General features: G+C 44.0%; 2 protein-coding genes across 3 annotated transcripts; one reads left to right on the top strand and one right to left on the bottom strand.

The window, feature by feature from the left end:
• The first annotated feature begins 256 nt into the window (after positions 1-256).
• slc6a18 (solute carrier family 6 member 18) lies at positions 257-10,980 on the top strand. Its single transcript, XM_066667883.1, has 12 exons — positions 257-410; positions 3,548-3,688; positions 4,208-4,345; positions 4,929-5,110; positions 5,574-5,684; positions 6,793-6,905; positions 7,667-7,795; positions 7,991-8,147; positions 8,800-9,004; positions 9,223-9,382; positions 9,498-9,666; positions 10,449-10,980. The coding sequence occupies exons 1-12, from the start codon at positions 257-259 to the stop codon at positions 10,650-10,652; spliced, it is 1,863 nt and encodes a 620-aa protein (XP_066523980.1). The 3' UTR covers positions 10,653-10,980.
• A 426-nt stretch (positions 10,981-11,406) lies between these two features.
• Positions 11,407-24,189, bottom strand: tert (telomerase reverse transcriptase). Of its 2 annotated transcripts, none has more exons than XM_066669020.1 (16): positions 23,822-24,189; positions 20,708-22,169; positions 19,162-19,348; positions 18,261-18,414; positions 17,358-17,525; positions 17,062-17,223; positions 16,532-16,621; positions 16,363-16,445; positions 16,059-16,175; positions 13,926-13,997; positions 13,654-13,839; positions 13,275-13,401; positions 13,136-13,197; positions 12,661-12,785; positions 12,372-12,497; positions 11,407-11,727 (listed from the first exon to the last, which is right to left on the bottom strand). In XM_066669020.1, exons 1-16 carry the CDS (start codon positions 24,029-24,031, stop codon positions 11,624-11,626), a joined length of 3,435 nt encoding a protein of 1,144 aa, XP_066525117.1. In that variant the 5' UTR covers positions 24,032-24,189; the 3' UTR covers positions 11,407-11,623. The 2 variants fall into 2 exon arrangements, with proteins under 2 accessions (XP_066525117.1, XP_066525118.1); XM_066669021.1 differs by having other exon boundaries at positions 17,358-17,522.
• Positions 24,190-24,371: the final 182 nt, after the last annotated feature.

Raw genomic sequence — 24,371 nt, 5'->3', positions numbered from 1 at the left:
GACGATAAAAATATTACAGCTCTGACCTTTGCTTCCAGAGGGTGGAGGTTAGATATTTTACAGGAACTCTTTTCTTCTTAAGCGGAGAAATGGAAGTTATCCATTAAAATTCCCTCTAGCCCAGCCCTGGCCAGAGCCACCACACCTGTCCTGCCTTCAATGGCCTGGAGTCTATAAAACTCCTAGGGATCTGGTGGGACTGGCAGAAGAGCAGTGGAATAACCAAGGAACTGACAATACCCGGACTACCGAGACGATGACCGAGAGAGAAGCAGGAGACACGGGTTCCGAGTCTGAGGAGCGTCCGAAGTGGGACAATAAGGTCCAGTATCTTCTGACATGCATCGGATTTGCGGTGGGTTTGGGGAACGTCTGGAGATTTCCGTTCCTCTGCCAGATCTACGGAGGAGGTGAGGAACGTTCGGGAACAAAAAACAAGAGCCCAAATCATGGATCTTCTGACAGGAATACAGCTGTGTGCACCCCTGCTATGGTCTGCACATCTGGCTTGATCAGATGCATTTTCATTCTGATTAAGATTTCCATCTTTTACATGAGCTCCATGACGGTAATAGCTGATTTTTGGAGGAGTCTTAGAGAGACCACTGCAGACCATTACCATGGATAAATCACTAAACCAGCTCATATAAAACCACTGAACTGACAGGTTCTTCAGGAACACAAAGACATTCTCCTCCAGAACTCCCCTAAAGAACCTCAGTGTGATGAAACCCAGATGATACAAATGAAACAAACAAAACTTTAACTTCGACTCACTTTCTCAATGATGTTTCTCTAAATAATGACGCTCTTAAAATCTCTAAATATGTCTAAACTTTGTATCTGAAACATTAAATATCCCAGAGTAAGGATGTAGCGCCTCTGAATGTTGACGTAGTGTCAGACATGACTTTCTCTGACAAAATAATCAGATTTGTCATCTTTAATTTTTAGAAAAAAAAGTGCATTGTTTTGATTTTAAGACTTTTTTCATATTCTTAGACAATATTGTCTATATTTTGTGATTTTAAATAATTACATTGAATTAATAAAATTATTTTAACAGACTTGATCAAACTATTCATAACAGTAATCAATAGTTTGAGATAAGTCATTATTCTGACATTAATTCCTTAGTCTGAAATGCTACATCAGTATTTTGAGATAATAAGTCAATTAGAATGAGACAATAAATCATTAGTCAGAGATAATAAGTCATAATTATGATATACTAAGCCATTAGTCTGAGATACTGGATCAGATTGAGATTTAACTTCTTCTGAGAAATAACTTCATGGAGTCTGAGAGGTGCCATCTAGGACCTTCAAGAAAAATGGTCTCAAACTGCACGCTTCCGCACTGAACAGTGAATTAAAGGGTAGCCCTCCTCCAGAAGTGCACTCTGTAGTGTAGTGTGCAGGGCAGACCTGTGTTTACAGCTGAAATTGTGTTTATAGACATCCAAGCTCTTAAAGTTCCCTTCTGCGGTTTACTGTACTGTAAGAGGCAGGGTACCTCTGTCCCCAGTTGTGTCCAGATGCTGACCGAACCGATCAAAGTCTGCTTTCCCTAACCATGTCTGACCTGTAGCTCAAGGCCTCATAAAGACCTTTATGTTGTGCCGTGTTTATGATGCCCCTCACTTTACTGGGCTGTGAAAATGTTATCGACAACCTGAAGCAAAGTAAAACCAGCTCGGATTTAAAACACACGGTTAGAGCTGCAGTAGGTGATTTTGTAGAAGTCAGTGTGGTAGCCAGTTTTGGAAAAAGTAGAATCCCCTACATTAAGCCATAGGTTTAAACCACTATAATCAAACACAGAAAGACCACAACTTCATTAGTGTTCTCCTCTGAGCGTGTTGAGTCTGATGAACAGAGGTTAGTGTTCTCCTCTGAGCGTGTTGAGTCTGATGAACAGAGGTTAGTGTTCTCCTCCGAGCGTGTTGAGTCTGATGAACAGAGGTTAGTGTTCTCCACAGAGCGTGTTGAGTCTGATGAACAGAGGTTAGTGTTCTCCTCCGAGCGTGTTGAGTCTGATGAACAGAGGTTAGTGTTCTCCTCCGAGCGTGTTGAGTCTGATGAACAGAGGTTAGTGTTCTCCTCCGAGCATGTGGAGTCTGATGAACAGAGGTTAGTGTTCTCCTCCGAGCGTGTTGAGTCTGATGAACAGAGGTTAGTGTTCTCCTCCGAGCGTGTTGAGTCTGATGAACAGGGGTCAGTGTTCTCCTCCGAGCGTGTTGAGTCTGATGAACAGAGGTTAGTGTTCTCCTCTGAGCGTGTTGAGTCTGATGAACAGAGGTTAGTGTTCTCCTCCGAGCGTGTTGAGTCTGATGAACAGAGGTTAGTGTTCTCCTCCGAGCGTGTTGAGTCTGATGAACAGGGGTTAGTGTTCTCCTCCGAGCGTGTTGAGTCTGATGAACAGAGGTTAGTGTTCTCCTCCGAGCGTGTTGAGTCTGATGAACGGAGGTTAGTGTTCTTCTCCGAGCGTGTTGAGTCTGATGAACAGAGGTTAGTGTTCTCCTCCGAGCGTGTTGAGTCTGATGAACAGAGGTTAGTGTTCTCCTCTGAGCGTGTTGTGTCTGATGAACAGAGGTTAGTGTTCTCCTCCGAGCGTGTTGAGTCTGATGAACAGAGGTTAGTGTTCTCCTCCGAGCGTGCTGAGTCTGAGGAACGGAGGTTAGTGTTCTCCTCCGAGCGTGTTGAGTCTGATGAACAGAGGTTAGTGTTCTCCTCTGAGCGTGTTGTGTCTGATGAACAGAGGTTAGTGTTCTCCTCCGAGCGTGTTTAGTCTGACGAACAGAGGTTAGTGTTCTCCTCCGAGCGTGTTGAGTCTGATGAACGGAGGTTAGTGTTCTCCTCCGAGCGTGTTGAGTCTGATGAACGGAGGTTAGTGTTCTCCTCCGAGCGTGTTGAGTCTGATGAACAGAGGTTAGTGTTCTCCTCTGAGCGTGTTGTGTCTGATGAACAGAGGTTAGTGTTCTCCTCCGAGCGTGTTGAGTCTGATGAACAGAGGTTAGTGTTCTCCTCCAAGCGTGTTGAGTCTGATGAACAGAGGTTAGTGTTCTCCTCCGAGCGTGCTGAGTCTGATGAACGGAGGTTAGTGTTCTCCTCTGAGCGTGTTGAGTCTGATGAACAGAGGTTAGTGTTCTCCTCTGAGCGTGTTGATTCTGATGAACAGAGGTTAGTGTTCTCCTCCGAGCGTGTTGAGTCTGATGAACAGAGGTTAGTGTTCTCCTCTGAGCGTGTTGAGTCTGATGAACAGAGGATAGTGTTCTCCTCTGAGCGTGTTGAGTCTGATGAACGGAGGTTAGTGTTCTCCTCCGAGCGTGTTGAGTCTGATGAACAGAGGTTAGTGTTCTCCTCCGAGCGTGTTGAGTCTGATGAACAGAGGTTAGTGTTCTCCTCCGAGCGTGTTGAGTCTGATGAACAGAGGTTAGTGTTCTCCTCTGAGCTTGTTTTGTCTGACGAACAGAGGTGGGTGTTACGCTAGTGTTAGTGTTATGCTACCTGTAGGCTGAATTATATGTGTGTGTGTGTTTGTTTAGGAGCTTTTCTGATCCCTTACCTAATCGCATTGGTGTTTGAGGGCCTGCCGCTGCTGTACCTTGAGCTGGCGATTGGACAAAGTCTCAGGAAGGGCAGCATTGGAGTCTGGACTTCCATCTCTCCTTACCTGGGGGGAGTAGGTCAGTACTATGTTCCATCACTGTTCAATAACAATGTGATCATAGTCTAATTAGCTAAGTTAATCACAGTAAACTCAGTCTAATCACAGCATAACTCACTTGGGAGAAGTCGCTTTGTAAACAAGCAAGATTTCCTTTTAATCAAACATAATCAGATTAAAGAAGGCAATAAAATCTCACACTATATAACTTAAATAGATTAGCCACATCACTCCATCATAAATAAAACATAGCAGTAAAAAACTGTAACCCTCATAAAACAAGAGATGACATCATCTCAGTTGTTCCAAGCAACATCCAGCCTCCACATCGATACTTTCCCGTCTGGCCTTGTCACCGATCTTCCAAATCCAGGTCTCACATCCAACAAAACGGCCAGTAAAGAACCTGGATTACATCTCAGTGATGTGGGGTTTAACGGGGAGTATGTCTACACTTACCCTGATTTGTTTCGCTTGTTTTGCAGTCTCTTTACTAGTGAGTCTGTTCTACAACGTTGTACTTGTGTGTGTGTTCCAGGGGTAGCATCTATGCTGGTCTCTTTCCTGGTGGGCCTGTTCTACAACACAATCCTGGCCTGGGTTCTATGGTACTTCTTCAACTCTTTCCAGGATCCACTTCCCTGGAGCCAGTGTCCTCTGGATGACAGCCAAACAAGTACATAAACACACTTTCATACACACACATTTCTTTGCGCTGTCTAAGAACATCACTGCGTTCCTGACATTTTTAACTTCGGCTTTAATTGGAAAATACAATCCAGTGTCCGCCGTGTCCTCAGGTTTACCCTCGCTATCTTGTTTTGTTCTTTTTGTTCTTCATTTCTCCCTCTATAAATGTCCTGCGAGTTCCTGGCAACCCATCCTCATTCTGAATATGCTTTTATATAAAATCATCATTACAGCAGCTGTTTTAATTGACATAATTGTGGATAATGAAACCTTTTCATTCATTCATTCTTTGTCTGGGACTGCTTATGAAGCTCAGTGCCATGGTATTAAATAATGTTTTAAATCTTATATTTACTCATCCTACACTTGTCTAAAACATGTCGCAGTCACCAGCTTGAATCAAGAGCGTCCGTTTACATTAAAGTTCTCAACTTTCCAACATTTTCTTTTAAATAAAATGGTCCAAGTGGATTGAGATGTCACAACATTCTGTATTTTGAGGTTCATAACATTAATAAAAGTGTGTGTGTGTGTGTGTGTGTGTGTGTGTGTGTGTGTGTGATACCAAGATTATGTACATGAGTGTGAACAAGGAACTCCAGTGAATTATTTCTGGTACCGAAAGACCCTCAACATCACCCCAAACATCGAGGACAACGGCTCTCTGCAGTGGTGGTTGGTTCTGTGCCTTGCCACAGCCTGGAGCGTCGTCTACATCTGCTTCATTAGAGGGATAGAGACCATCGGCAAGGTAAACAATCAAGAATAACAAGAACAATACAATACAAAACATCAAAGACAATAGAAGACAAAAGACAAATATAAGCCTGTGGTTTACATCTGCACATAAAGAGGGAAAAAAAAACTTAACAAACAATAAACAATAACAATGTTTGAATAATTTGTTTAAATGTCAACTGGTGCAGAAGCTACATTCTGTTATTTCTGTTCCACCTTAAATGTTTCATCATTTTTTAAATTCTGTGCCTTCATCCCACATTAAGTGTTGCAGCAGTTACATTTTTATGTTTCCATTCCACCTTAAATGCATCTGCAGTTACATTCTGGTGCCTGCGCAGAGACAGAGGTCATCTGAATGGAATTGCTCTGCCATTTAAGGTGGAATGGCAAATTAGCAAATATTGTAGGTTCAGTAACATGTGTAGCAGTGTATTTTACTGTATTATAATGTGTGTGTGTGTGTGTGTGTATAGGCAGTGTATATAACAGCTACGTTTCCGTACCTGGTGCTGACCATCTTCCTCGTGAGGGCGCTAACACTCCCGGGAGCTACAAGTGGACTGGAGTATCTCTTCACACCAGACGTGAGTTTGTGTTTATGACTATTTATAAATAATTCATTCATAAACATACACAAAAAAAAACAAAACTCTGGAACATATTTTCAGAATAAGTTACTTTAATCACATAGCTTTTGTTAGTTTGTTGCTTATTGATTGAGAACTCCTGTTCTCAGGTGAGCACTGTCTAGTACTCTGCTTAAGATATCTCTTTAAACATATGTTTAAAATCTTTTAAAGCTTTTGAAAAGTGATTTAAAAATATCTTTACATTTTTAATAGTTGTAATTTTACACAGGATGTAAAATCCATCAGTGCTTTACATAGGGCCCACCCCACTCACCTGCTGCCATGGCATTCCTGTAATCACCCATTCTTTAAATCCTACACCTACCCACTAAATTTGCTGTAGCCGTTTATGATCCGATTAGCAACCAGCTCTCCTTAACATCTATGATTAATCATTGAGCCCGTCACATGAGTACCCACACCACCCACTGTATCACTAGCTCTTCACAGGGGTCATCAGTTACGCACCTCCCCTCGTCAGTTTTTCAATGAATTAAGCCCATAACACCTTCAGAAGGCTCAACAGTGAAGTCTGACAGCTTTTAAAACTTATTTAAAAGTTATTTAGAAGTCATTTTAAAGCAATTACATGTTAATAGTCAAAATTCATTAAGTCAATTAAAAGGAATTTAGTAGTCATTTTAGTTATTTAAATGAAACAACAGTAAAAAAGTCATTTAAAAGTTATTTTAAAACCATACATAAGAGTAAAGCTGTATTTGAAGAAGGGGACGATGAACACACCTTCAGTAAGAGACAAACTCTACAGCGGCATTCATTTTCTATTTATGTTCACGGGTACATCATCAGTTCTTGTTACAAAGGTACACTAATTATTTCATTTTTCTTTATTAATATTATTATTATTAATTTTGTTTTCTATTTAAAATGGTCCAATTATGAAAACATATTCATATTTAATCCTGTTTCACTGGAGAACATACTGAAGCATCACTTCACTAGACTTTAAATCCACAACATACGGGCCATTAGTGAAGACACTGTAACAGTACATTACCTATTCATCAACAGTGTACCCGTGTGTGTGTGTGTGTGTGTGTAGTGGAACGTCCTGTTAAATCCTCAAGTTTGGTTGGACGCTGCCACTCAAATTTTCTTCTCTCTGTCTCTGGCATTCGGAGGACTCATTGCCTTCTCCAGCTACAACCCCAAAAGGTAAGCTTTACACACACACATAGTCGTTATATAGATTCCACAAGAAAAAACAAAACACAAAATACAAAATACAAAGACTCAAGACTTTAAAAAAAATAAAACCACTTAAAAGATTTTTCTAGCACAGTTCTCCTGTACAACATTGACGTTGTAGTTAAACCACTTTACAGTGAATCCTTCCATTAAACATCAGTGAACATAACTGGAGGAGACTGTCAGATATCGGTCTAGACCAGTGGTTCTCAAACTGAGGGCATGGGACACTCTGGGGGGCCGTAAAAAATCATTAGAGGATCTCTTTTTTATAATTTTCAGTCATGTTCATTTATCATTACCTTATTTGGCCATAACTTAAAATGTGATCCATGATTTAAAAAAAATATTATATATATATATATATATATATACAAATCTGCCAGCCAATCACAATTCACAATTCAGTCCACGGTGACATGGCGGGTTGTCTATCCTTGCCACATTGCTGGGAAGCTATGTGCAAGTCTGAATTTTTTGTGGAGATATCCAGCAAAATGGACATGTTTCTGGTAAGACAAGGGCCTGGTCCATCAGTAGTGACACACCGTCTGGGAGTTCCTGCTAGTGTGGGTTTCCTCCAGTTCACTCAGAAACACAAAAGAGTTTGAGTATTAACAACTCCACCTTGTGGACAATCATAATTCTGCTTAACTCTATTTGTGGTAATCTTGTTAATTGTTGAATATTTGTGTGTGTGTGTGTTTGTGTGTGTGTGTGTGTGTTAGGAATAACTGTGAGAGAGATGCATTGTTGGTGGGACTTGTTAACAGTGCCACCTCTCTCTATGCCTCCATTCCCATCTTCGCCATCCTTGGATTCAAAGCTACAACTAACAACAACAACTGCTACAGCAGGTACACGCTAACACTCAGGACATTCACTGATGATAGAGCTTGGTGGCTAATCCAAGAACAACAAGTGTTATAGAAATATATTTAACCAAACTTTACCATATATTTTAAATGCTACTCTAGCTTCATGTATTGGCTTACGCAGACAAAGAGCTGTATTTCTGAATTAGATCATTAACCAATCTCTTCCTTCCACAGCAACATCCTGAAACTTGTCAATGAGTTTGATATCGCCGACCAAAACATCACTCAGGACAACTACGATGAGCAGTTCAGGAGTTTAAACTCCTCCTATCCGGAGAGAGTGTCTAATCTAACACTCAGAGAGTGTGGACTACAGCGCTTCCTGGACCAGGTACACCATGCCTTAATCCTTCAGCATCCTAACAACCAGCTTGAATATAATAGCAAACACTGAACATTCTACATACTCCTAACAACAACCTGGGATACCACAGCAAACCTCTAACAACATCCTAACAAGAAACTGGACTACAACAGCACACGCCTTATTACACCCTACATGACTGCCCACTGGCAAGTGGTATACCACTGCACATTCTACATCACCCTACGAATCCACCTCCTAGTAACATCCTAGCAACCGCCTGAGATACGAAACACCTTACATCATCCTTCAGTTCTACACACTTTCAACATAATAGCAACCACTTGGAATACCATATTACAGCTAGCCTAAAAATAACTAAACAAATCTATCTCCTGCCAGCTCCCTAACAGCCTTGGTTTAAGTTGTGTAATGTGTACAGTGTGTTGCTGGCATTATTTATTTATCATTATCATTTATTATATATATATATATAAGAACAAAATAATAAACTGTTGTATTTTATTGTCTTCCATAAAGGGTTTAAATGATCTGCAGATAACTGTATTTATTTATTCATTTTTCATTTACATTTTGCACAGCTAGCTTTTTTTGGAAATAGGGTTGGTACTACCATGCTAGCATCCCTCACTTATGCTGTGTATTGTATGATTTACAGAGTGCATCTGGGACAGGTTTGGCCTTTATTGTGTTCACTGAAGCAGTGATAGAGATGCCGGGTTCTCAGGTTTGGGCAGTGCTCTTCTTTATCATGCTTTTCAGCCTGGGACTGTCCTCAATGTTTGGAAACCTCGAGGGGGTCCTAACACCCCTCCTTGACCTCAACTTGGTGCCCAAGTGGATGCCCAAAGAACTCTTCACTGGTATGGATAATACACATTAGAGACATTTCAATTTCTCAGAATATTTAATATAAAATATAAAACAAAACTCTAAAATGACCCGGGAGACCACAAGAAACACCTAATTCCCAGTGGAGCTACTAGAATACTGAATAAATTATATAATGCAGTAGGTACTAAATATATACGAATACTAATAACTGGAATACAGATCAATGCTAATGTGTGTGTATTTCCAGCTGCCATCTGTGTAGTGTCATTCCTGGTGGCTCTGATCTTTACAATGGGTTCTGGGAATTACTGGTTGGAGATCTTTAACAGTTATGTTGGTTCAGTTCCTCTCCTTATCATTGCCTTCTTCGAAATCATTGCTGTCATCTTCTTCTATGGCATGAGACGGTACACACACACACACATACAAATATTTACATAGTTTTCTAAACTTTTCAATTTTAGAAGATTTTCCCTCTTTATAAAACGCGGTACCTTTTATAATGCTTTTATACTTCTGCAGGTTCAGTGAAGATATCAAGTTCATGACGGGGCGAAACCCAAACTGGTTCTGGAAGATCTGCTGGATGGGGATCAGTCCTGTGATGCTGCTGGTGGTTTTGGTCGCATACGTCATTGTTCAGGTTCAAGTCCACCCCACGTACCCTGCCTGGGACCCAAGCTATGTAAGTGTTCAAATGGTGTATATATAAGTGATCTTGTGTGTTTAAGATGGTAGTAACTTCAGACTCCTGCAGATGTTGTTGCATGAGAATGATGGGGATATACATATTTTTGCAGTGTGCAATGGAAATGTGTGAGAAGAGGTGGTGCACTGCAGTGAAGGCCTCAATCAATGTGGTGAAAATTTTTCACAAACATGTTAATGATTGGCAAAAAGGAGAGAGTGCATTGGGGTTCCAGTGGCCTCAGTGTGAAGGAAGTGGCTGACTTTGTAGGTGTATGGATGTGCATGGCCACATGGGTGGACCAGCAGGGGGTAAAAAGTCCCATTCTACAGGATATTCGCCTCAGAACTATGGCCAAAATAAAGACTTCCTGCTTGCTGCTCTGCTGAATATGTTCATGGTGTGCAGTTCCCTGTGGAGAATTCTTTCTGAAACTAGTTGTGAAGGACCTGCTTTGAGTTTTTGTAGTTTTTGCCTGGAAGCCAAGAGATTTTAATTCACAAGCCGTGAAACATGTCGGTGGTCCTTGTCTGTTAGTTTCAGCTTTCAGCTCAAGTTCTAAGGGGACGTTCCTGTAGATTCCTGCAACTGCTGATTGACTGTATGAACATACAAATCCATACACCTCTAATTCTACAGCTAGAACCCAAGCTCTATGACTGTCCTGAATGCACTGAAAGGCATTCGATGTGGAGACAGTGGAGAAGGATGTTACACCAGGACCAGCAAGTGTGTTACTAAAGACACTGTAATGTGTGTTTGTGTGTCTTTATATTTAGGATAAGCTCCCGGAAAGTGAAGTAAAACCGTATCCTGACTGGGTGTTCTCCATCTGTGTCCTCCTCTCTGCTGTTCCAGTGCTCCCTATCCCCATCGTGGCTCTATACCATCTCTGCAGACGCCTCCTGAACAAAAACAGACATTCAACAGAACATGAGTTACAGCCCCCAAACCCCTACAGAAACAAGGCCTTTGAAGCTGACACATAAACACAACACCAGCCCAAACCCATACAGAAACAAGGCCTTTGAACTCGACACAAACACAACACCAGCCCAAACCCCTACAGAAACAAGGCCTTTGAACCTGACACATAAACACAACACCAGCCCAAACCCCTACAGAAACAAGGCCTTTGAACCCGACACAAACACAACACTACCCCAAACCCCTACAGAAACAAGGCCTTTGAACCCGACACAAACACAACACCAGCCCAAACCCCTACAGAAACAAGGCCTTTGAACCCGACACAAACACACCATGTAGCCAAACCCACAAGCACCCACCACTCCTTATATGGACATCCAGCTCTAACCTGGAACTCCTTAAATGGACAGTTATTTTGAAGCATGTACTATGAAACGTTTAAGCTTATTTTTTATCTTTACTCTCTGTTTTCTAAATGTTTGATTTGTAAAAATGCCATAATTAAAACATTTTTAAATGTAAAAACTCGTTCAGTAGATTCTCTCTGTGCCGTTTACTGTTAAAGGCAACAAAGATGATCCTGGAGAACTACTAATGTCACACCAAACAAAATCTAAAGTGGAACAAACTTAATATGGAACGGTGTGTTGGAGTGAGAAGTGACTGTATCTTAATTGTGGCTGAAGTTTAACTGGTGTACTGTTATCCCGGTTATTCTGATTACTCTCTGGTAAACGTCATGTGACAGTTGTGGGTCCTTGGACATGACTTGAGAACGAAACAAACATCACTCACAGGAAAGAACATCTTTGGGTTTTATTTGGAACAGAAGTATTGAACAGAGTGCTTTGGTCAATTCAACATTAAACTTGTAACATTAAAGAAGTAGGTGAAGAGCAATGAAAAAACAACAGATATATTTTTCATTCAACACCAAACACTAAGGCACAATAGGAGTGTATGATGTTCAAGAAATGTTTCCAAGTACTCCCAGGTGTTTTAAGGTCCTCCCAGATGCGCCCAGATTTTTTCAGGTTCTAATCTTGGCGAAATCATGGGGAATTCTGGGAGTTGCCACCTGTAGAACCCTTGCCAGCTTCATCCCTTGTAGAACATTGCAGAGATGTCGTTTACCTAGAACACACAGGGGGTTAAAACAGTACAGTCCAAGTAATAACTCTTAAATATCCAATGTCGCCCAGTGGTTGCTAGGGTGGTTGACATTGTGTTCCTAGTAGGCTGCTATGGGACCACTGTTTCTAGGTGGATGCTCTGGTGTATCTGTTGTGTGCCGGGATTGTGCTAAGTGACGGACAAGGTCCAGGGAGTTTAAGGGCGTTTCAAGGTCTTTTCCGGGTTGTTGTTGTGAAATCTCTGGAGTTTTCTAAAGAGGCTGCTCAGTGGTTACTATGGTGTTTAAACCAGGTTGTTGCCATGTGGTTACCATAGTGTAAATAGGTGGCAACTATGGAGCTGCCACATGTTTACCAAGGTTTACACAGGGCGATTGGTACTAGATGCTACTAGATAGTGGAAATGGAGGTGTTGCTATGTGGTTACCATTGTGTAACCACTCGGTTGCTATGGTGTTGCTTTGGCGTATAGGGGAATCTGGAGGTCAGTAATGGAAGCTGTCCCATTCAAACTAAGGGTGAATACGAGGGGGGAAGCCCTTCTTGAGACGTGTCTCCTCAGCCTGGGACGCTGAGAGACGTTACAGTGTTATTAAGGGTTAATAACTGTTCAGACACTCGTTATTAACGAGGGGTTACACTCACGTCTCTGGAGTCGAGGGAGAAGGCCACAGTAGCACAAACGATAACGAGTCAGAACAGCTCCAAACGCCAAACAACACAACAACTCCACCACTTCATTCCCCAGTACTCCACACACCACCTCATCATCTACAGAGAGAGAGAGAGAGAGAGAGAGAGAGAGAGTTTGATTCCCAGATCAGGCAGGAACAGCACACTGCACTATGAGCCCCTAAAAGCAAGACTAAAATAAAATTCAAAATATAAGTAGTTCTTTCAATGTGTGTGTGTGTGTGTGTGAGAGAGCGTTTACCTGTGTTGCTGTGTGTAAGACTCTTGCTGATGACGGTTGCTGTGCTCCAGATGATGTTCAGGAAGAAGTTTGGGTTTGTGTTTACAGTCTGTCCCAGTGGTAAACTCTTCACACACACATGGAACCTAAACACACACACACACACTTTTTTGTATTAGGCTGGACAAGTGAGCTCTTGTCACCTCCAGTGTTAACTGTGGCATGAGCTCAGCGCTGCAGTGACACTGACGTGGTGGTGGTGTGTTAGTGTGTGTTGTGCTGGTGTAGAGTGGATCAGACACAGCAGTGCTGCTGGAGTTTTTAAACCCCTCAGTGTCTGGACTGAGAACAGTCCACCGACCAAAAACATCCAGCCGACAGCGTCCTGCTGGGAGTGTAGTTGTGTCAAACAGAGTGGACAGTGTGTTTAAAAACTACGGCAGCACTGCTGTGTCTGATCCACTCGTACCAGTATGACACGTGTGTGACAACGTACCTCAGAGCCTGCAGTAGAAGTATCTGGTAGGTATTTCTATACACAGCTTCTACAGAGTTCAGCTGAGAAATAGACAGAGAGAGTGTTAAAGTTTTAAGCCATAATATTAAAAACATCAGTGACCAGTCAGAGGACTCACACGGAGGTCCAGAAATATCTGGTCACACTTCAGCCGCAGGACGGCCAGTAGCTTCCGCCTCATGAACACAGCCGGAGAGGGGGCGGAGCCTAGCGTCAGGCTGTAGCGCAGTGACTGGCCGGCGTATCTGAGGGGGCAGAGACAAAGACCATAAGCCCATAAGACAAGATTTCTCCTTTTATTCAGATTAGTTAAACCCCAAACTAAGAGCTGTTTTACAGGAACATCACTCCTTCAGCTCATTGAGCTTACGTTATCTGGCTAAACTGAGGAATCCTGGGAGTTGTTTCTTAAAGAAGGGATTCTCAGAATAGCCAGAGTGTTTAGGAACAAGTCTGACTCCTGCTGGTCTAAAGACAGAGGTGGATCCCTGACGTACCCAGAGTAGTCGTTGTAGACGGAGAGAGAGCGAGTGTCGATCAGCAGACCGCACCATGGAAACAAACACTGCAGAGGATACTGGGAAATCTCCGGGACAACCGGCTCCTCACACACTGGGAAATTCACTGCCACTTTCCGAGGATTAATCTCACATCCATAATCAGGAATACCAGCCAACAATGTCCTGATACAGGGAGAGATACACAGCATGAAGATGGGAGAGAGAGAGAGAGAGAGAGAGAGAGAGAGAGAGACAGACAAACACTGTACCTCAGGAAGGTCAGAGCTTTCCTGTGGCTGGGAGTGATGAGCAGGAAATCATCCACCAGACGCATCAGACACCTGCGGAACAGATGTTCTAACAAAATAATTTTAACAAATACACACAGAGAGAAAAATATAACTTCTAAAACGGAATAAAAATAGAGGTATATTCTAAATGAGGGAAGAATTGCATGTAGCAATAATGAACAGGCAAAAAGTGGGTGTAATTTGGTGGAAACTGGTCAAATGTGTGTTATGTAAACTGTAAACTTAACAATAGGGTAAAGTATAAATACACATTAAATAAATGCATTGCGAATTGGGTAACAATTGCTTCAAAAAACACTGGGTAAAAATTGTGAAAATGTATGTACAAAATGTGGGTGAATACGAGGTAAAATGAGGTGAAGTTAGGAATGGAGTAATAAAAAAAAAAAAAAAAAAAGAGAGGTATTAAGGTGAAATAACTGCATGGAAATGAGGTAAATTGGGTTAAAAGTATGCACAATTGTTGAATATTTTATAAACACAGTACATTAGGGAAAATGTGTATAAACAAGCAGAAAGTGTTTTTTTGTTTTGTTTTGAAAAGTTGGGTGAAATAATGCAAAGACCATAAAAATTGCAGACATTTGGCAAATATTAGACAAATTGGATGTGAACTGGTTCAAAAGGTAACAACTATCATTAAAAATTATATTAAAACCTGATGTTCATAAAAATGTACACAAATTAGATAAATAAGGTCAATACTTTTAAAAAATTTAACACAATGATTAAAATGCATATAAATAAATTAAGGTATAAACTGGGTGTAGAATTAGTAGAGTGGCTGTACACTGGGCACAAAGTGGGTATAAATTGGGTACACTGGTAAAGGATGGGTATAAATTGGGTAAATGAGGTAAACTTTTACATTTTTTAATTTGTTAAAGCTGGTATAGAGCAGGTATAGAAGTGGTAAATAGTGGGGGGTAAAGTGGGTGTAGAGCAGGTATAGATGTGGTAAATAGTGGGGGGTAAAGTGGGTATAGAGGAGGTATAGATGTGGTAAACAGTGGGGGGTAAAGTGGGTATAGTGCAGGTATAGATGTGGTAAACAGTGGGGGGTAAAGTGGGTATAGTGCAGGTATAGAAGTGGTAAACAGTGGGGGGTAAAGTGGGTATAGTGCAGGTATAGAAGTGGTAAACAGTGGGGGGTAAAGTGGGTATAGTGCAGGTATAGAAGTGGTAAACAGTGGGGGGTAAAGTGGGTGTAGAGCAGGTATAGATGTGGTAAACAGTGGGGGGTAAAGCGGGTATAGTGCAGGTATAGATGTGGTAAACAGTGGGGGGTAAAGCGGGTATAGTGCAGGTATAGATGTGGTAAACAGTGGGGGGTAAAGCGGGTATAGTGCAGGTATAGATGTGGTAAATAGTGGGGGGTAAAGCGGGTATAGTGCAGGTATAGATGTGGTAAATGTGGTAAACAGAGGGGGGGTAAAGTGGGTATAGAGAAGGTATAGATGTGGTAAATGTGGTAAACAGTGGGGGGTAAAGTGGGTATAGTGCAGGTATAGATGTGGTAAATGTGGTAAACAGGTGGGGGGTAAAGTGGGTATAGAGCAGGTATAGATGTGGTAAACAGTGGGGGGTAAAGTGGGTATAGTGCAGGTAAAGATGTGGTAAATAGTGGGAGGTAAAGTGGGTATAGTGCAGGTATAGATGTGGTAAATAGTGGGGGGTAAAGTGGGTATAGAGCAGGTATAGATGTGGTAAATAGTGGGGGGTAAAGTGGGTATAGTGCAGGTATAAATGTGGTAAATAGGGTAAACAGTGGGGGATAAAATGGGTAAAGTTAGTAAAACAAGAGTAAACACTGGGTATGTTTTGTCTTGTTTCTTCACCCTGTAATTACAGGTTCTCCAGTTCACAGTGTAACAGCGCCCCCACGTGGTACAGACTGATGAAGCTAAGACTGATATATATTTAAAGGGATAAGCCCTTAATGACCAGTGCATTCACCAGCTGATCAGGTAAATGCTCTGGTAAATGACCTCACTAACATCATCAAATCCCCACAGCAATGTTCCATGCTCCCCAGGATGCAATGAAGAGGAACAGACTACTCAGGGCTGTGCACACCGTCTCGGGACTCACCCTCCTTTATCAGTGAGGTTCTTCAGCAGAGAGTTCTCCATGTGACCATAGCAGAGATTACACAGCATAGTGGATACGGCAGAACCCTGAGGAACCCCACACACCTGCCGGAACCATCTGAAACACAGGTGTACAGGTGTTAGATAATTAACTCCGGTCTGTGGAGCACTGGAACTCTGTTCTCAGGGCTGACAAAGCAAGTGCAGTTTCTCTCAGACAGGTTTTAGCTGTGGCCCCGCCAGACCTTGCTGAGTTTTAAAGAGCTGTATGTTTTGGTCGTGGCATTGTTTGATGGATGGCGTACTTGCGGTCGTGCTGAATGACACAGCTGCTCAACATCTGTTTGAAGAACTGCAAAACATCTGCTCCTCTCACTTCTGTAGAGAACTGCAACAGCATACGTTACACATGTTCATACAATGATTAATATTGATTAATACAGATTAGTAATACTGATAAGTGATGTCACTCACCCTCTCCACGAGAACAGAGTTGTGGAGTCTCCCGCTGCTCTGTTCCTCCACAGCAAAGCCCTTCATGTTCATCATCTCCAATACTCCGACCTAACACACACACACACACACACACACACACGCTAATTCTACTGGAACACAGAATACCAGAGTAGAGTCTGGTGAAGGAGGAACCGCAGACTTTGGAGCAGCTGAAGTCTCGTATCGAGAGAGAACTCCACTCAAACCTGCAGCGCTGAGCCTCCTCAGTTCCCAAACGCTTCCACACCATCAGTAAAGGAAAGGTGAAGGAGCTCAGTGTCAAACTCACCACTTTTCTTGAGCGAGTCCCAGGCGTCAGACTCTAACTGTGTTTATATTTACAGAGTACAGTCGCACTGTTCAGAGACAAGCTTCAGGAAATCTAACACAGCACAGACTCTTACTTTTACTGCAGCTTAAAAGTAGGCGATAATCCCAGGGATTGCTCAAAGAAAGGGTAACTATTTTAATTCCTGTTACAAACTCAGCTGCGGGACTATCATCAGTACCTTGGTGCAGAACTGTTTCCTGATGCCGAGTGTGGAGTCTCTCCACACTTTGGCGTAGTGCCTCAAAGAGAAACTGAAATCCTGAACGGGATCCAGGACTTCACCAACAACCTCTAGCAGTTTAGCGTGAGGAAGACTGTCATAAGCTCCGCTAATGTCCACCTTAAATACAGAGAGAGAGAGAGAGAGAGAGAGAGAGTTAGGCCTTGATTTGCTAGAATATGGAAGGTGTGTATTAGGGGTTGATTGTGTGATAGATTGAGAGTGTGTGTGTGTGAGAGAGTGTGAGATCAGACCTTGACAAAGTACATTGGCTGAGTGATCTTTGCGTGTTGGGGTTTGATGGATCTCAGCACTTTGTGTATGTCCTGTTTTCCCCACACAGTGGACCCCAGCAGAGACGGCCTTTCCCGAACACACAGACTCAACACATTCTGAAGATCCCTCACACCGCTCTGGAACTGCTGTTAAACATATGAGTCATATTCTGAAAAAATACCCCATCTTCAGTGTATGTTCACATTAAAGTGTGAATCTGCAGACCACCAACCCCCACACTGCGAAACAAGACCCCAGTCAGTGTTCTGTGTGCTGCCTAAGTCAGAAAAACAGGAAAAAACGAGCCACTCTGATTCTGCTTCTCTTCTGACATCAAGTGCAGAGACTTTAGAATGGCCCCACCCCCTCGTCTGAGTCTGTCCAATCACAGCCTTGGACCCGCGTTTATGTGAGAGCGCAAAGACGAGGTTAAACACAGCAAAACAGACACAACGAGCGCAGAGAAATAAGAGAACTGAGTAAAAACGGAGAAAACAAGAACAGAGAAGAAAGAGAACTGAGCAAAAATGGCTAAAAAATAACAGAGCTTCTGCTCCTCGCTCCTCACTGCTGTGCGCTCGGGGTCGGGGTGAACAGCGAGCGGCTCGTTATCATTTAAAGGAACAGGTGCTGAAAGCGGGCGTTCTGAACAGGGCTGTTTACACAGGGGGAGAACACTGCAGTGGGGCTCGTGGGGTATGGACCAAAGCAGGTCACAGATAATGCATTAAGTAACAGAACTGTGTTCCACTGTGGAGAAGAGGTGTATGCTTACATCTTTATGCTATGTATACAAACATCTGTTTTTACGGGTAAGAATATTCTGGAGTTTCATTTTCATTGTGACTGTGTCTAATAGGCTGATCTCAATCTTTACTGACCTGGAGAGTAGGCCCAGAGCCAGAGAGCCTTGTGATTGGACGCATGCTGCTTGTTTTGGGAATGAATCGGATTCTGGACATCACAATACTCTTGGGGAGTGATGCTACCTGCTGGGGGCTCAGAGTCTCCCACTGACCTTTAGACAGATGCTCCCTGATTAAAAAAAGAAACCAAATCAGTGTTCAGTATGTTATTATTAAACATTAGGGGAAATGTGGGGTGCAGGGGTTAGAGTCAGTCTGGATTCAGAACCCAAAGATTCTCCTAGGTTCAGTCTGGACTCAGTACATGAATTTTCCCATGGAGTCAGTCTGGACTCAGGACCCAAAGTTTCCCCTTGGGTCAGTCTGGACTCAGTACCCGAAGTTTCCCCTGTGGTCAGTCTGGACTCAGTACCCGAAGTTTCCCCTGGGGTCAGTCTGGACTAAGTACCCAAAGTTTGCCCAGTGATCAGTCTGGACTCAGTACCCAAAGTTTCCCCTGTGGTCAGTCTGGACTCAGTACCCGATGTTTACCCTGTGGTCAGTCTGGACTCAGTACCCGATGTTTCCCCTGTGGTCAGTCTGGACTCAGTACCCGATGTTTACCCTGTGGTCAGTCAGGACTCAGTACCCGAAGTTTCCCCTGTGGTCAGTCTGGACTCAGTACCCGAAGTTTCCCCTGTGGTCAGTCAGGACTCAGTATCCGAAGTTTCCCCTGTGGTCAGTCAGGACTCAGTACCCGAAGTTTCCCCTGTGGTCAGTCAGGACTCAGTACCCGAAGTTTCCCCTGTGGTCAGTCAGGACTCAGTATCCGAAGTTTCCCCTGTGGTCAGTCAGGACTCAGTATCCGAAGTTTCCCCTGTGGTCAGTCTGGACTCAGTATCCGAAGTTTCCCCTGTGGTCAGTCTGGACTCAGTACCTGAAGGCGAGTTGCTGTAGTTTGGTCCAGATCTCTCGTCGGTAGAAGCGCAGAGCATGTTTCCGACCCATTGTCTCCGTCACATAGAACAGGGCTTTAACCAAACCCAGAACAAAGCTGTTCATCATCCACATTAGGAACTGAGCCAAGATCCACTCCCTGTAGCGCTGCTCACTCGGACAGTGACCTGGACACAGACAAGGCCATATTATCTACTGCAGAGGGTCAGACTCCTCAAACTCAGTTCTTCACAGACTGCAATGAACCTTCTGGAGTCTTCTGTGGAGCAGAGTCTGCGAAAGGGTGACCCTTGACCTGTCCCTCGCTCAAGAAGTACAAGGACCTTCCTGGCCACTGCTGAAATTGATAAGCTTTCCCTGTCCCAACATTTTCTGGTCATGACGGTGTCAGTTTCAGAAAGAGCTTTTAAGATTTTAAATGTTGTTGCAATGTGGTCAGATCTAAGTGGACATTACCCTGTTCCTGCATTCCACATACAGACCCAACTTTTTGTAATTAGTTTTAACAGATGTGTGATTCAATTTCTGGATCAAACTAAAACAGGCCCCATTTGAAAACTACAGCATGTAGGTCTTCTTCTGAACAGAGGGGTGTTAAATCGGAGGATGTGCCTTCACTGCAGTAACAGGCTAAGCTCTCGTGTGAGGACGTGATAGCATTGGAGAGGTCAAGTACTAAGGTTGGATGGCTCGTTGCTGCATGTAAATCCATCCTAAAAGTACTGACAATGTTGAAAGCCATGGGGTGATTTATACCCTTCTTGTGGCTCTAGGTGTATTATTCTTAATGGTTCTTTTTCACTGCATAGTACCTACACAACTGGTACCTGATATCTGGTTAATTATCCAGTCCCACAACCACCCCCCCTACATAATTTAGCAAAAGCCCCACCTATAATGGGAGCCGCGACTGTGAAAACCACAATAAATTTAAGTGTTGACTCATCATTTATTGGCGTGTTGTTGTTGTTGTTGTTTGGGACTGAACACAGCTCCGTCATCAGTTCAGACAGATCAGTAGAGTATGTTCCTTCCTTGATGCAGCGTCCAGCTCTCGCTGGATTCTTTCGTCTGCCACTGATCCAAGGAGCGTTTGAACCTCTTCAAAAGACCACAGTGTAATGTTACAGGCTGACATAGTGAATCGGATAAAAACAAATATGATCTCTGCTGCAGCTGGAGATTTTACAGATGGAGAGTTGGTGCTGGACGTCTGCTTTGAGTGGCATAGAGTGACGACTCTCTCTGGACAATCAGTGCTCTGCAAGGTTTACATGCCACGGTTTAGTCCCTACACTGAACCACAAAGAACAGCCACTAAACAAGAGCCTGCTTCCAGAACCAGGACCAGATTTACCTAATCGAGAAGTAGGAAAGGTCGAGTAGGGAATGCAGTGGAAAAGCACCATTAGGTTTATGTGTAGCTGCTCCAGAATATTCTGTGCATTCCTGTCGAGATCATAAAAATTGTGCATGAGTCCTAAAGTTGAATTCATTGTGTAAACTTTAGACATCCAAATACTTACGTTTCTTGTGTCCTAGCCAGTGACAGTCGCTGACCTTCATCCTCCACATCACCTGGGCCAGCGACATCCTCTCGAACTTGCCCAAGCGCAGCAAGTGCTTCACGTGGGACAGGAAGGTCAGCAGGTTGTGCTCAGAGCCCCAGAATTCATTGGGAATGACGTATCGTAGGCATTCTCTTACAAACAAATACACCCGATAAGGGGAGCAGTGAGAGGTTAGCAATGATGTCATATCCTCCTGGCCCTCCCCCTCCCCTTCTTTACATGAGCATTTCTTACGTAAGAAGTGGGCATAGGGGCACTTTCTGTGTTGTCGTAGCATCTGTCCAAAAAGCGGCTCCATTCCAAAGAAGCGTTTTGGGAGCCTTCGTGGTTTTGGTTCCACAGCTCCGGACAAGTATTCGGTGCCCTGGAGGAAAATTATCCGCACTAGATCTGCTCCCTGTATTCGCCTGGGCATCTCAACTCCCCTCCGCAACTTCCGGTTCAGCAAGAAGCCCTTCATGCCTCGGCCACAATAGAGCATGCTCAGTACACGTATAGAGCAGTGGGAGGGGCGTGCAGGGGACTGGTCACTCGGTTTCCAACTACACATGCCGACTTTAGGGGCAGGGCTTAATGAAGTTGACTCCACCCCATTTAGTTGGACTCTATCAACTTTCAGTGGAAGCTCTATAAGACTATGACTGCTTTGCTCTATGATATCATAATTCATAGTGGTGGAACTTGGGGCTAACTTCTCCCATTTTGGCAGGGCTGCTTCAGTCTCTATCAGAGGCTCTCGATGTTCTACACTCCCAAAGCATTTTTTCTTGGCCTTAATTTTTTCCTCAGTATCCAATTCTTCTTCATCTTTTACTTTTCTCTTTCTCTTTTTACCACCTCCCTGGGTCCATCCTTCCTCTTCTACTCTAACGTCTCTTCCTTTCCCTGCCACAATGAACCCATGATCTATCTTTTTACATCTCTTCTTTCCTCTTGTTTTTCTCTCTTGCACTTGGTTCCCCTGTTCCCTAACAGCATAACCTTGTTCCACCCCTCTGTTCCTCTTCTTCCCTCTCATTTTCTTTCTTACCAGATAGTTCCCTTGTGTCTGAGAGCTTGCGCCAACTCCAAGCGAGCTGCAAGTAATGAAGAACCCAGTCCACTGTCGAAGTGGGAGTAAGTCGTAGAGTGGGACCCCGCAGAGCTGCACTAGGCAGCTAGGGGGCGCTGTTGTGAAGACAGAGCAGTCCTGGAGCAGGTGCTGAGTGACCTCTGTGCCCAGGCGCTGGTTTATTCTGACCCACAGCTCGCTGCCGCTGACCAACGCCGCACTCTGGGACACTGTGCCATGGAATTTAAAGGGGTCGAAATTCCCGGCTGAGTCACTGTAATGGTAACCGAAATTCAACACATTCCTTTTCCTCCGCCTCTTCATCTGGTTCAGAACAAACGCCAACACCTCGGGGAGAGTGGCCAACTGGAGGGAGATAAACAAATGGAAAAATATTTTAATAAATGAAACAGCATTTCCAAAAAAAGATGTGATTTGTGGTTAAACACACACCTGCGCAGGGGGTTAAACACAGACCTGGGCAGGGGGCTAAACACACACCTGGGCAGGGGGCTAAACGCACACCTGGGCAAGGGGTTAAATGCACACCTGGACAAGGGGCTAAACGCACACCTGGGCAAGGGGCTAAACGCACACCTGGGCAAGGGGCTAAACGCACACCTGGGCAAGGGGCTAAACGCACACCCGGGTACAGGTTAAACGCACACCCGGGTACAGGTTTAAACACTCCTGGGTACAGGGTAAACACGCACCAGGGCAGGGGGCTAAACACGCACCTGGGCAGGGGGCTAAACACGCACCTGGGCAGGGGGCTAAACACGCACCTTAGCAAGGGGTTAAACACACACCTGGGTACAGGGTAAACACAAACCTAGTTACAGGGTTTAACGCACACCTGGGTACAGGTTTAAACACTCCTGGGTACAGGGTAAACACACACTTGAGTAGAGGATAAACACACACCTGGGTACTGATTAAACACACACCTGGGTAGAGGGTAAATACACACCTGGGTACTGGTTAAACACATACCTGAGGTAAGGGGTTAAACTCACACCTGGGCAGAGGTTAAACACACACCTGGGTACAGGTTAAACACACACCTGGGTACAGGTTAAACACACACCTGGGGTAAGGGGTTAAACACACACCTGGGCAGAGGGTAAACCCACACCCAGGCAGAGGGTAAACACAAACCTAGGCAGAGGTTAGACACACATATGGTCAGAGGGTAAACCCACACCCGGGCAGAGGGTAGACTCACACTTGGACAGAGGGTAGACTCACACCTGGGCTTAGGTAAATTCACGTGTGGGCAGAGGGTAAACACACACCTGGGCAGAGGTTAAATGCACACCTGGGTACAGGACCTGGGCAGAGGGTAAACCCACACCTGGGCTTAGGTAAATTCACACGTGGGCAGAGGGTAAACACACACCTGGGCAGAGGTTAAACGCACACCAGGGTACAGGACCTGGGCAGAGGGTAAACCCACACCTGGACAGAGGTTAAACGAACATAGAGGTTAAATGCACACATGGGCAGCGAGTAAATCCACACCCGGGCAGAGCTTAAATGTACACCTGGGCAGAGATTAAACACACACCTGGGCAGAGCGTAAAAGTCACACCTGGGCAGAGGGTAAAAGTCACACCTGGGGAGAAAGTAAACACACCTGGGCAGAGGGTAAATTCACACCTGGGCAGAAGGTAAAAGTCACACCTGGGGAGAAAGTAAACACACCTGGGCAGAGGGTAAATTCACACCTGGGCAGAAGGTAAAAGTCACACCTGGGGAGAAAGTAAACACACCTGGGCAGAGGGTAAATTCACACCTGGGCAGAAGGTAAAAGTCACACCTGGGGAGAAAGTAAACACACCTGGGCAGAGGGTAAATTCACACCTGGGCAGAAGGTAAAAGTCACACCTGGGGAGAAAGTAAACACACATGGGCAGAGGGTAAAAGTCACACCTGGGGAGAAAGTAAACACACCCGGGCAGAGAGTAAATTCACACCTGGGCAGAGGGTAAAAACACCTGGGCAGAGGGTAAACACACCTGGGCATGGCTCGCTGACTGTGGGAAGCGCGTGTCCGAACACACCACAAGTCCACGGATGAGGGTTTTCAGGCGCTCTGGGTCAGAGTCCTGCAGCAGCGCCACCTTGTGGCCATTGGAGTATTGAACACACTCCGAGAACTGAGGCAAGGTCCGAACACATGGATACACACACTCCAACAGAGATAACGCCCTCTCAATTCCACCCATGTCTCTTTCTCTCTCACACACACACACTACAGAAATAACACCTCAATTACATTCATATCTCTTTCTCTCACACACACTACAAGAGATAACACACAGTATCACTCCTGTCACACACACACACACACAACCTACAAAATCAGCTAACACACACACACACACACACACACGTCACAAAAACTAGATAACACAATTTCAATAAAACTCATATCACACTAAACGCACTAAAGTGAACACACATACACACTCCAGCAGATCACACACACTACAGTAGACATTTATTATACACACACATCACAGCCTCGGACACAACACACAACATCGCAGTCTGAGAGTATACTCC

Source organism: Hoplias malabaricus, chromosome 4, assembly GCF_029633855.1.
Source record: "Hoplias malabaricus isolate fHopMal1 chromosome 4, fHopMal1.hap1, whole genome shotgun sequence".
Classification (NCBI taxonomy): Eukaryota; Metazoa; Chordata; class Actinopteri; order Characiformes; family Erythrinidae; genus Hoplias; species Hoplias malabaricus.
Note: the sequence above shows the minus strand (reverse complement) of the source record. Positions and strands in the feature narration are given on the sequence as shown.

Excerpts from the sequence above, each read along its gene's own strand:
- tert (XM_066669020.1), bottom strand. The coding sequence starts at position 24,031 with ATGGGTGGAATTGAGAGGGCGTTATCTCTGTTGGAGTGTGTGTATCCA. Across the intron at positions 16,622-17,061 it reads GGAAACAGTTCTGCACCAAG|GTCGGAGTATTGGAGATGAT; the intron begins GTACTGATGATA and ends TGTGTGTGTTAG. Across the intron at positions 13,198-13,274 it reads AGATATTTCTGGACCTCCGT|CTGAACTCTGTAGAAGCTGT; the intron begins GTGAGTCCTCTG and ends TCTATTTCTCAG.
- slc6a18 (XM_066667883.1), top strand. The coding sequence starts at position 257 with ATGACCGAGAGAGAAGCAGGAGACACGGGTTCCGAGTCTGAGGAGCGT. Across the intron at positions 411-3,547 it reads CTGCCAGATCTACGGAGGAG|GAGCTTTTCTGATCCCTTAC; the intron begins GTGAGGAACGTT and ends GTGTTTGTTTAG. Across the intron at positions 5,685-6,792 it reads AGTATCTCTTCACACCAGAC|TGGAACGTCCTGTTAAATCC; the intron begins GTGAGTTTGTGT and ends GTGTGTGTGTAG.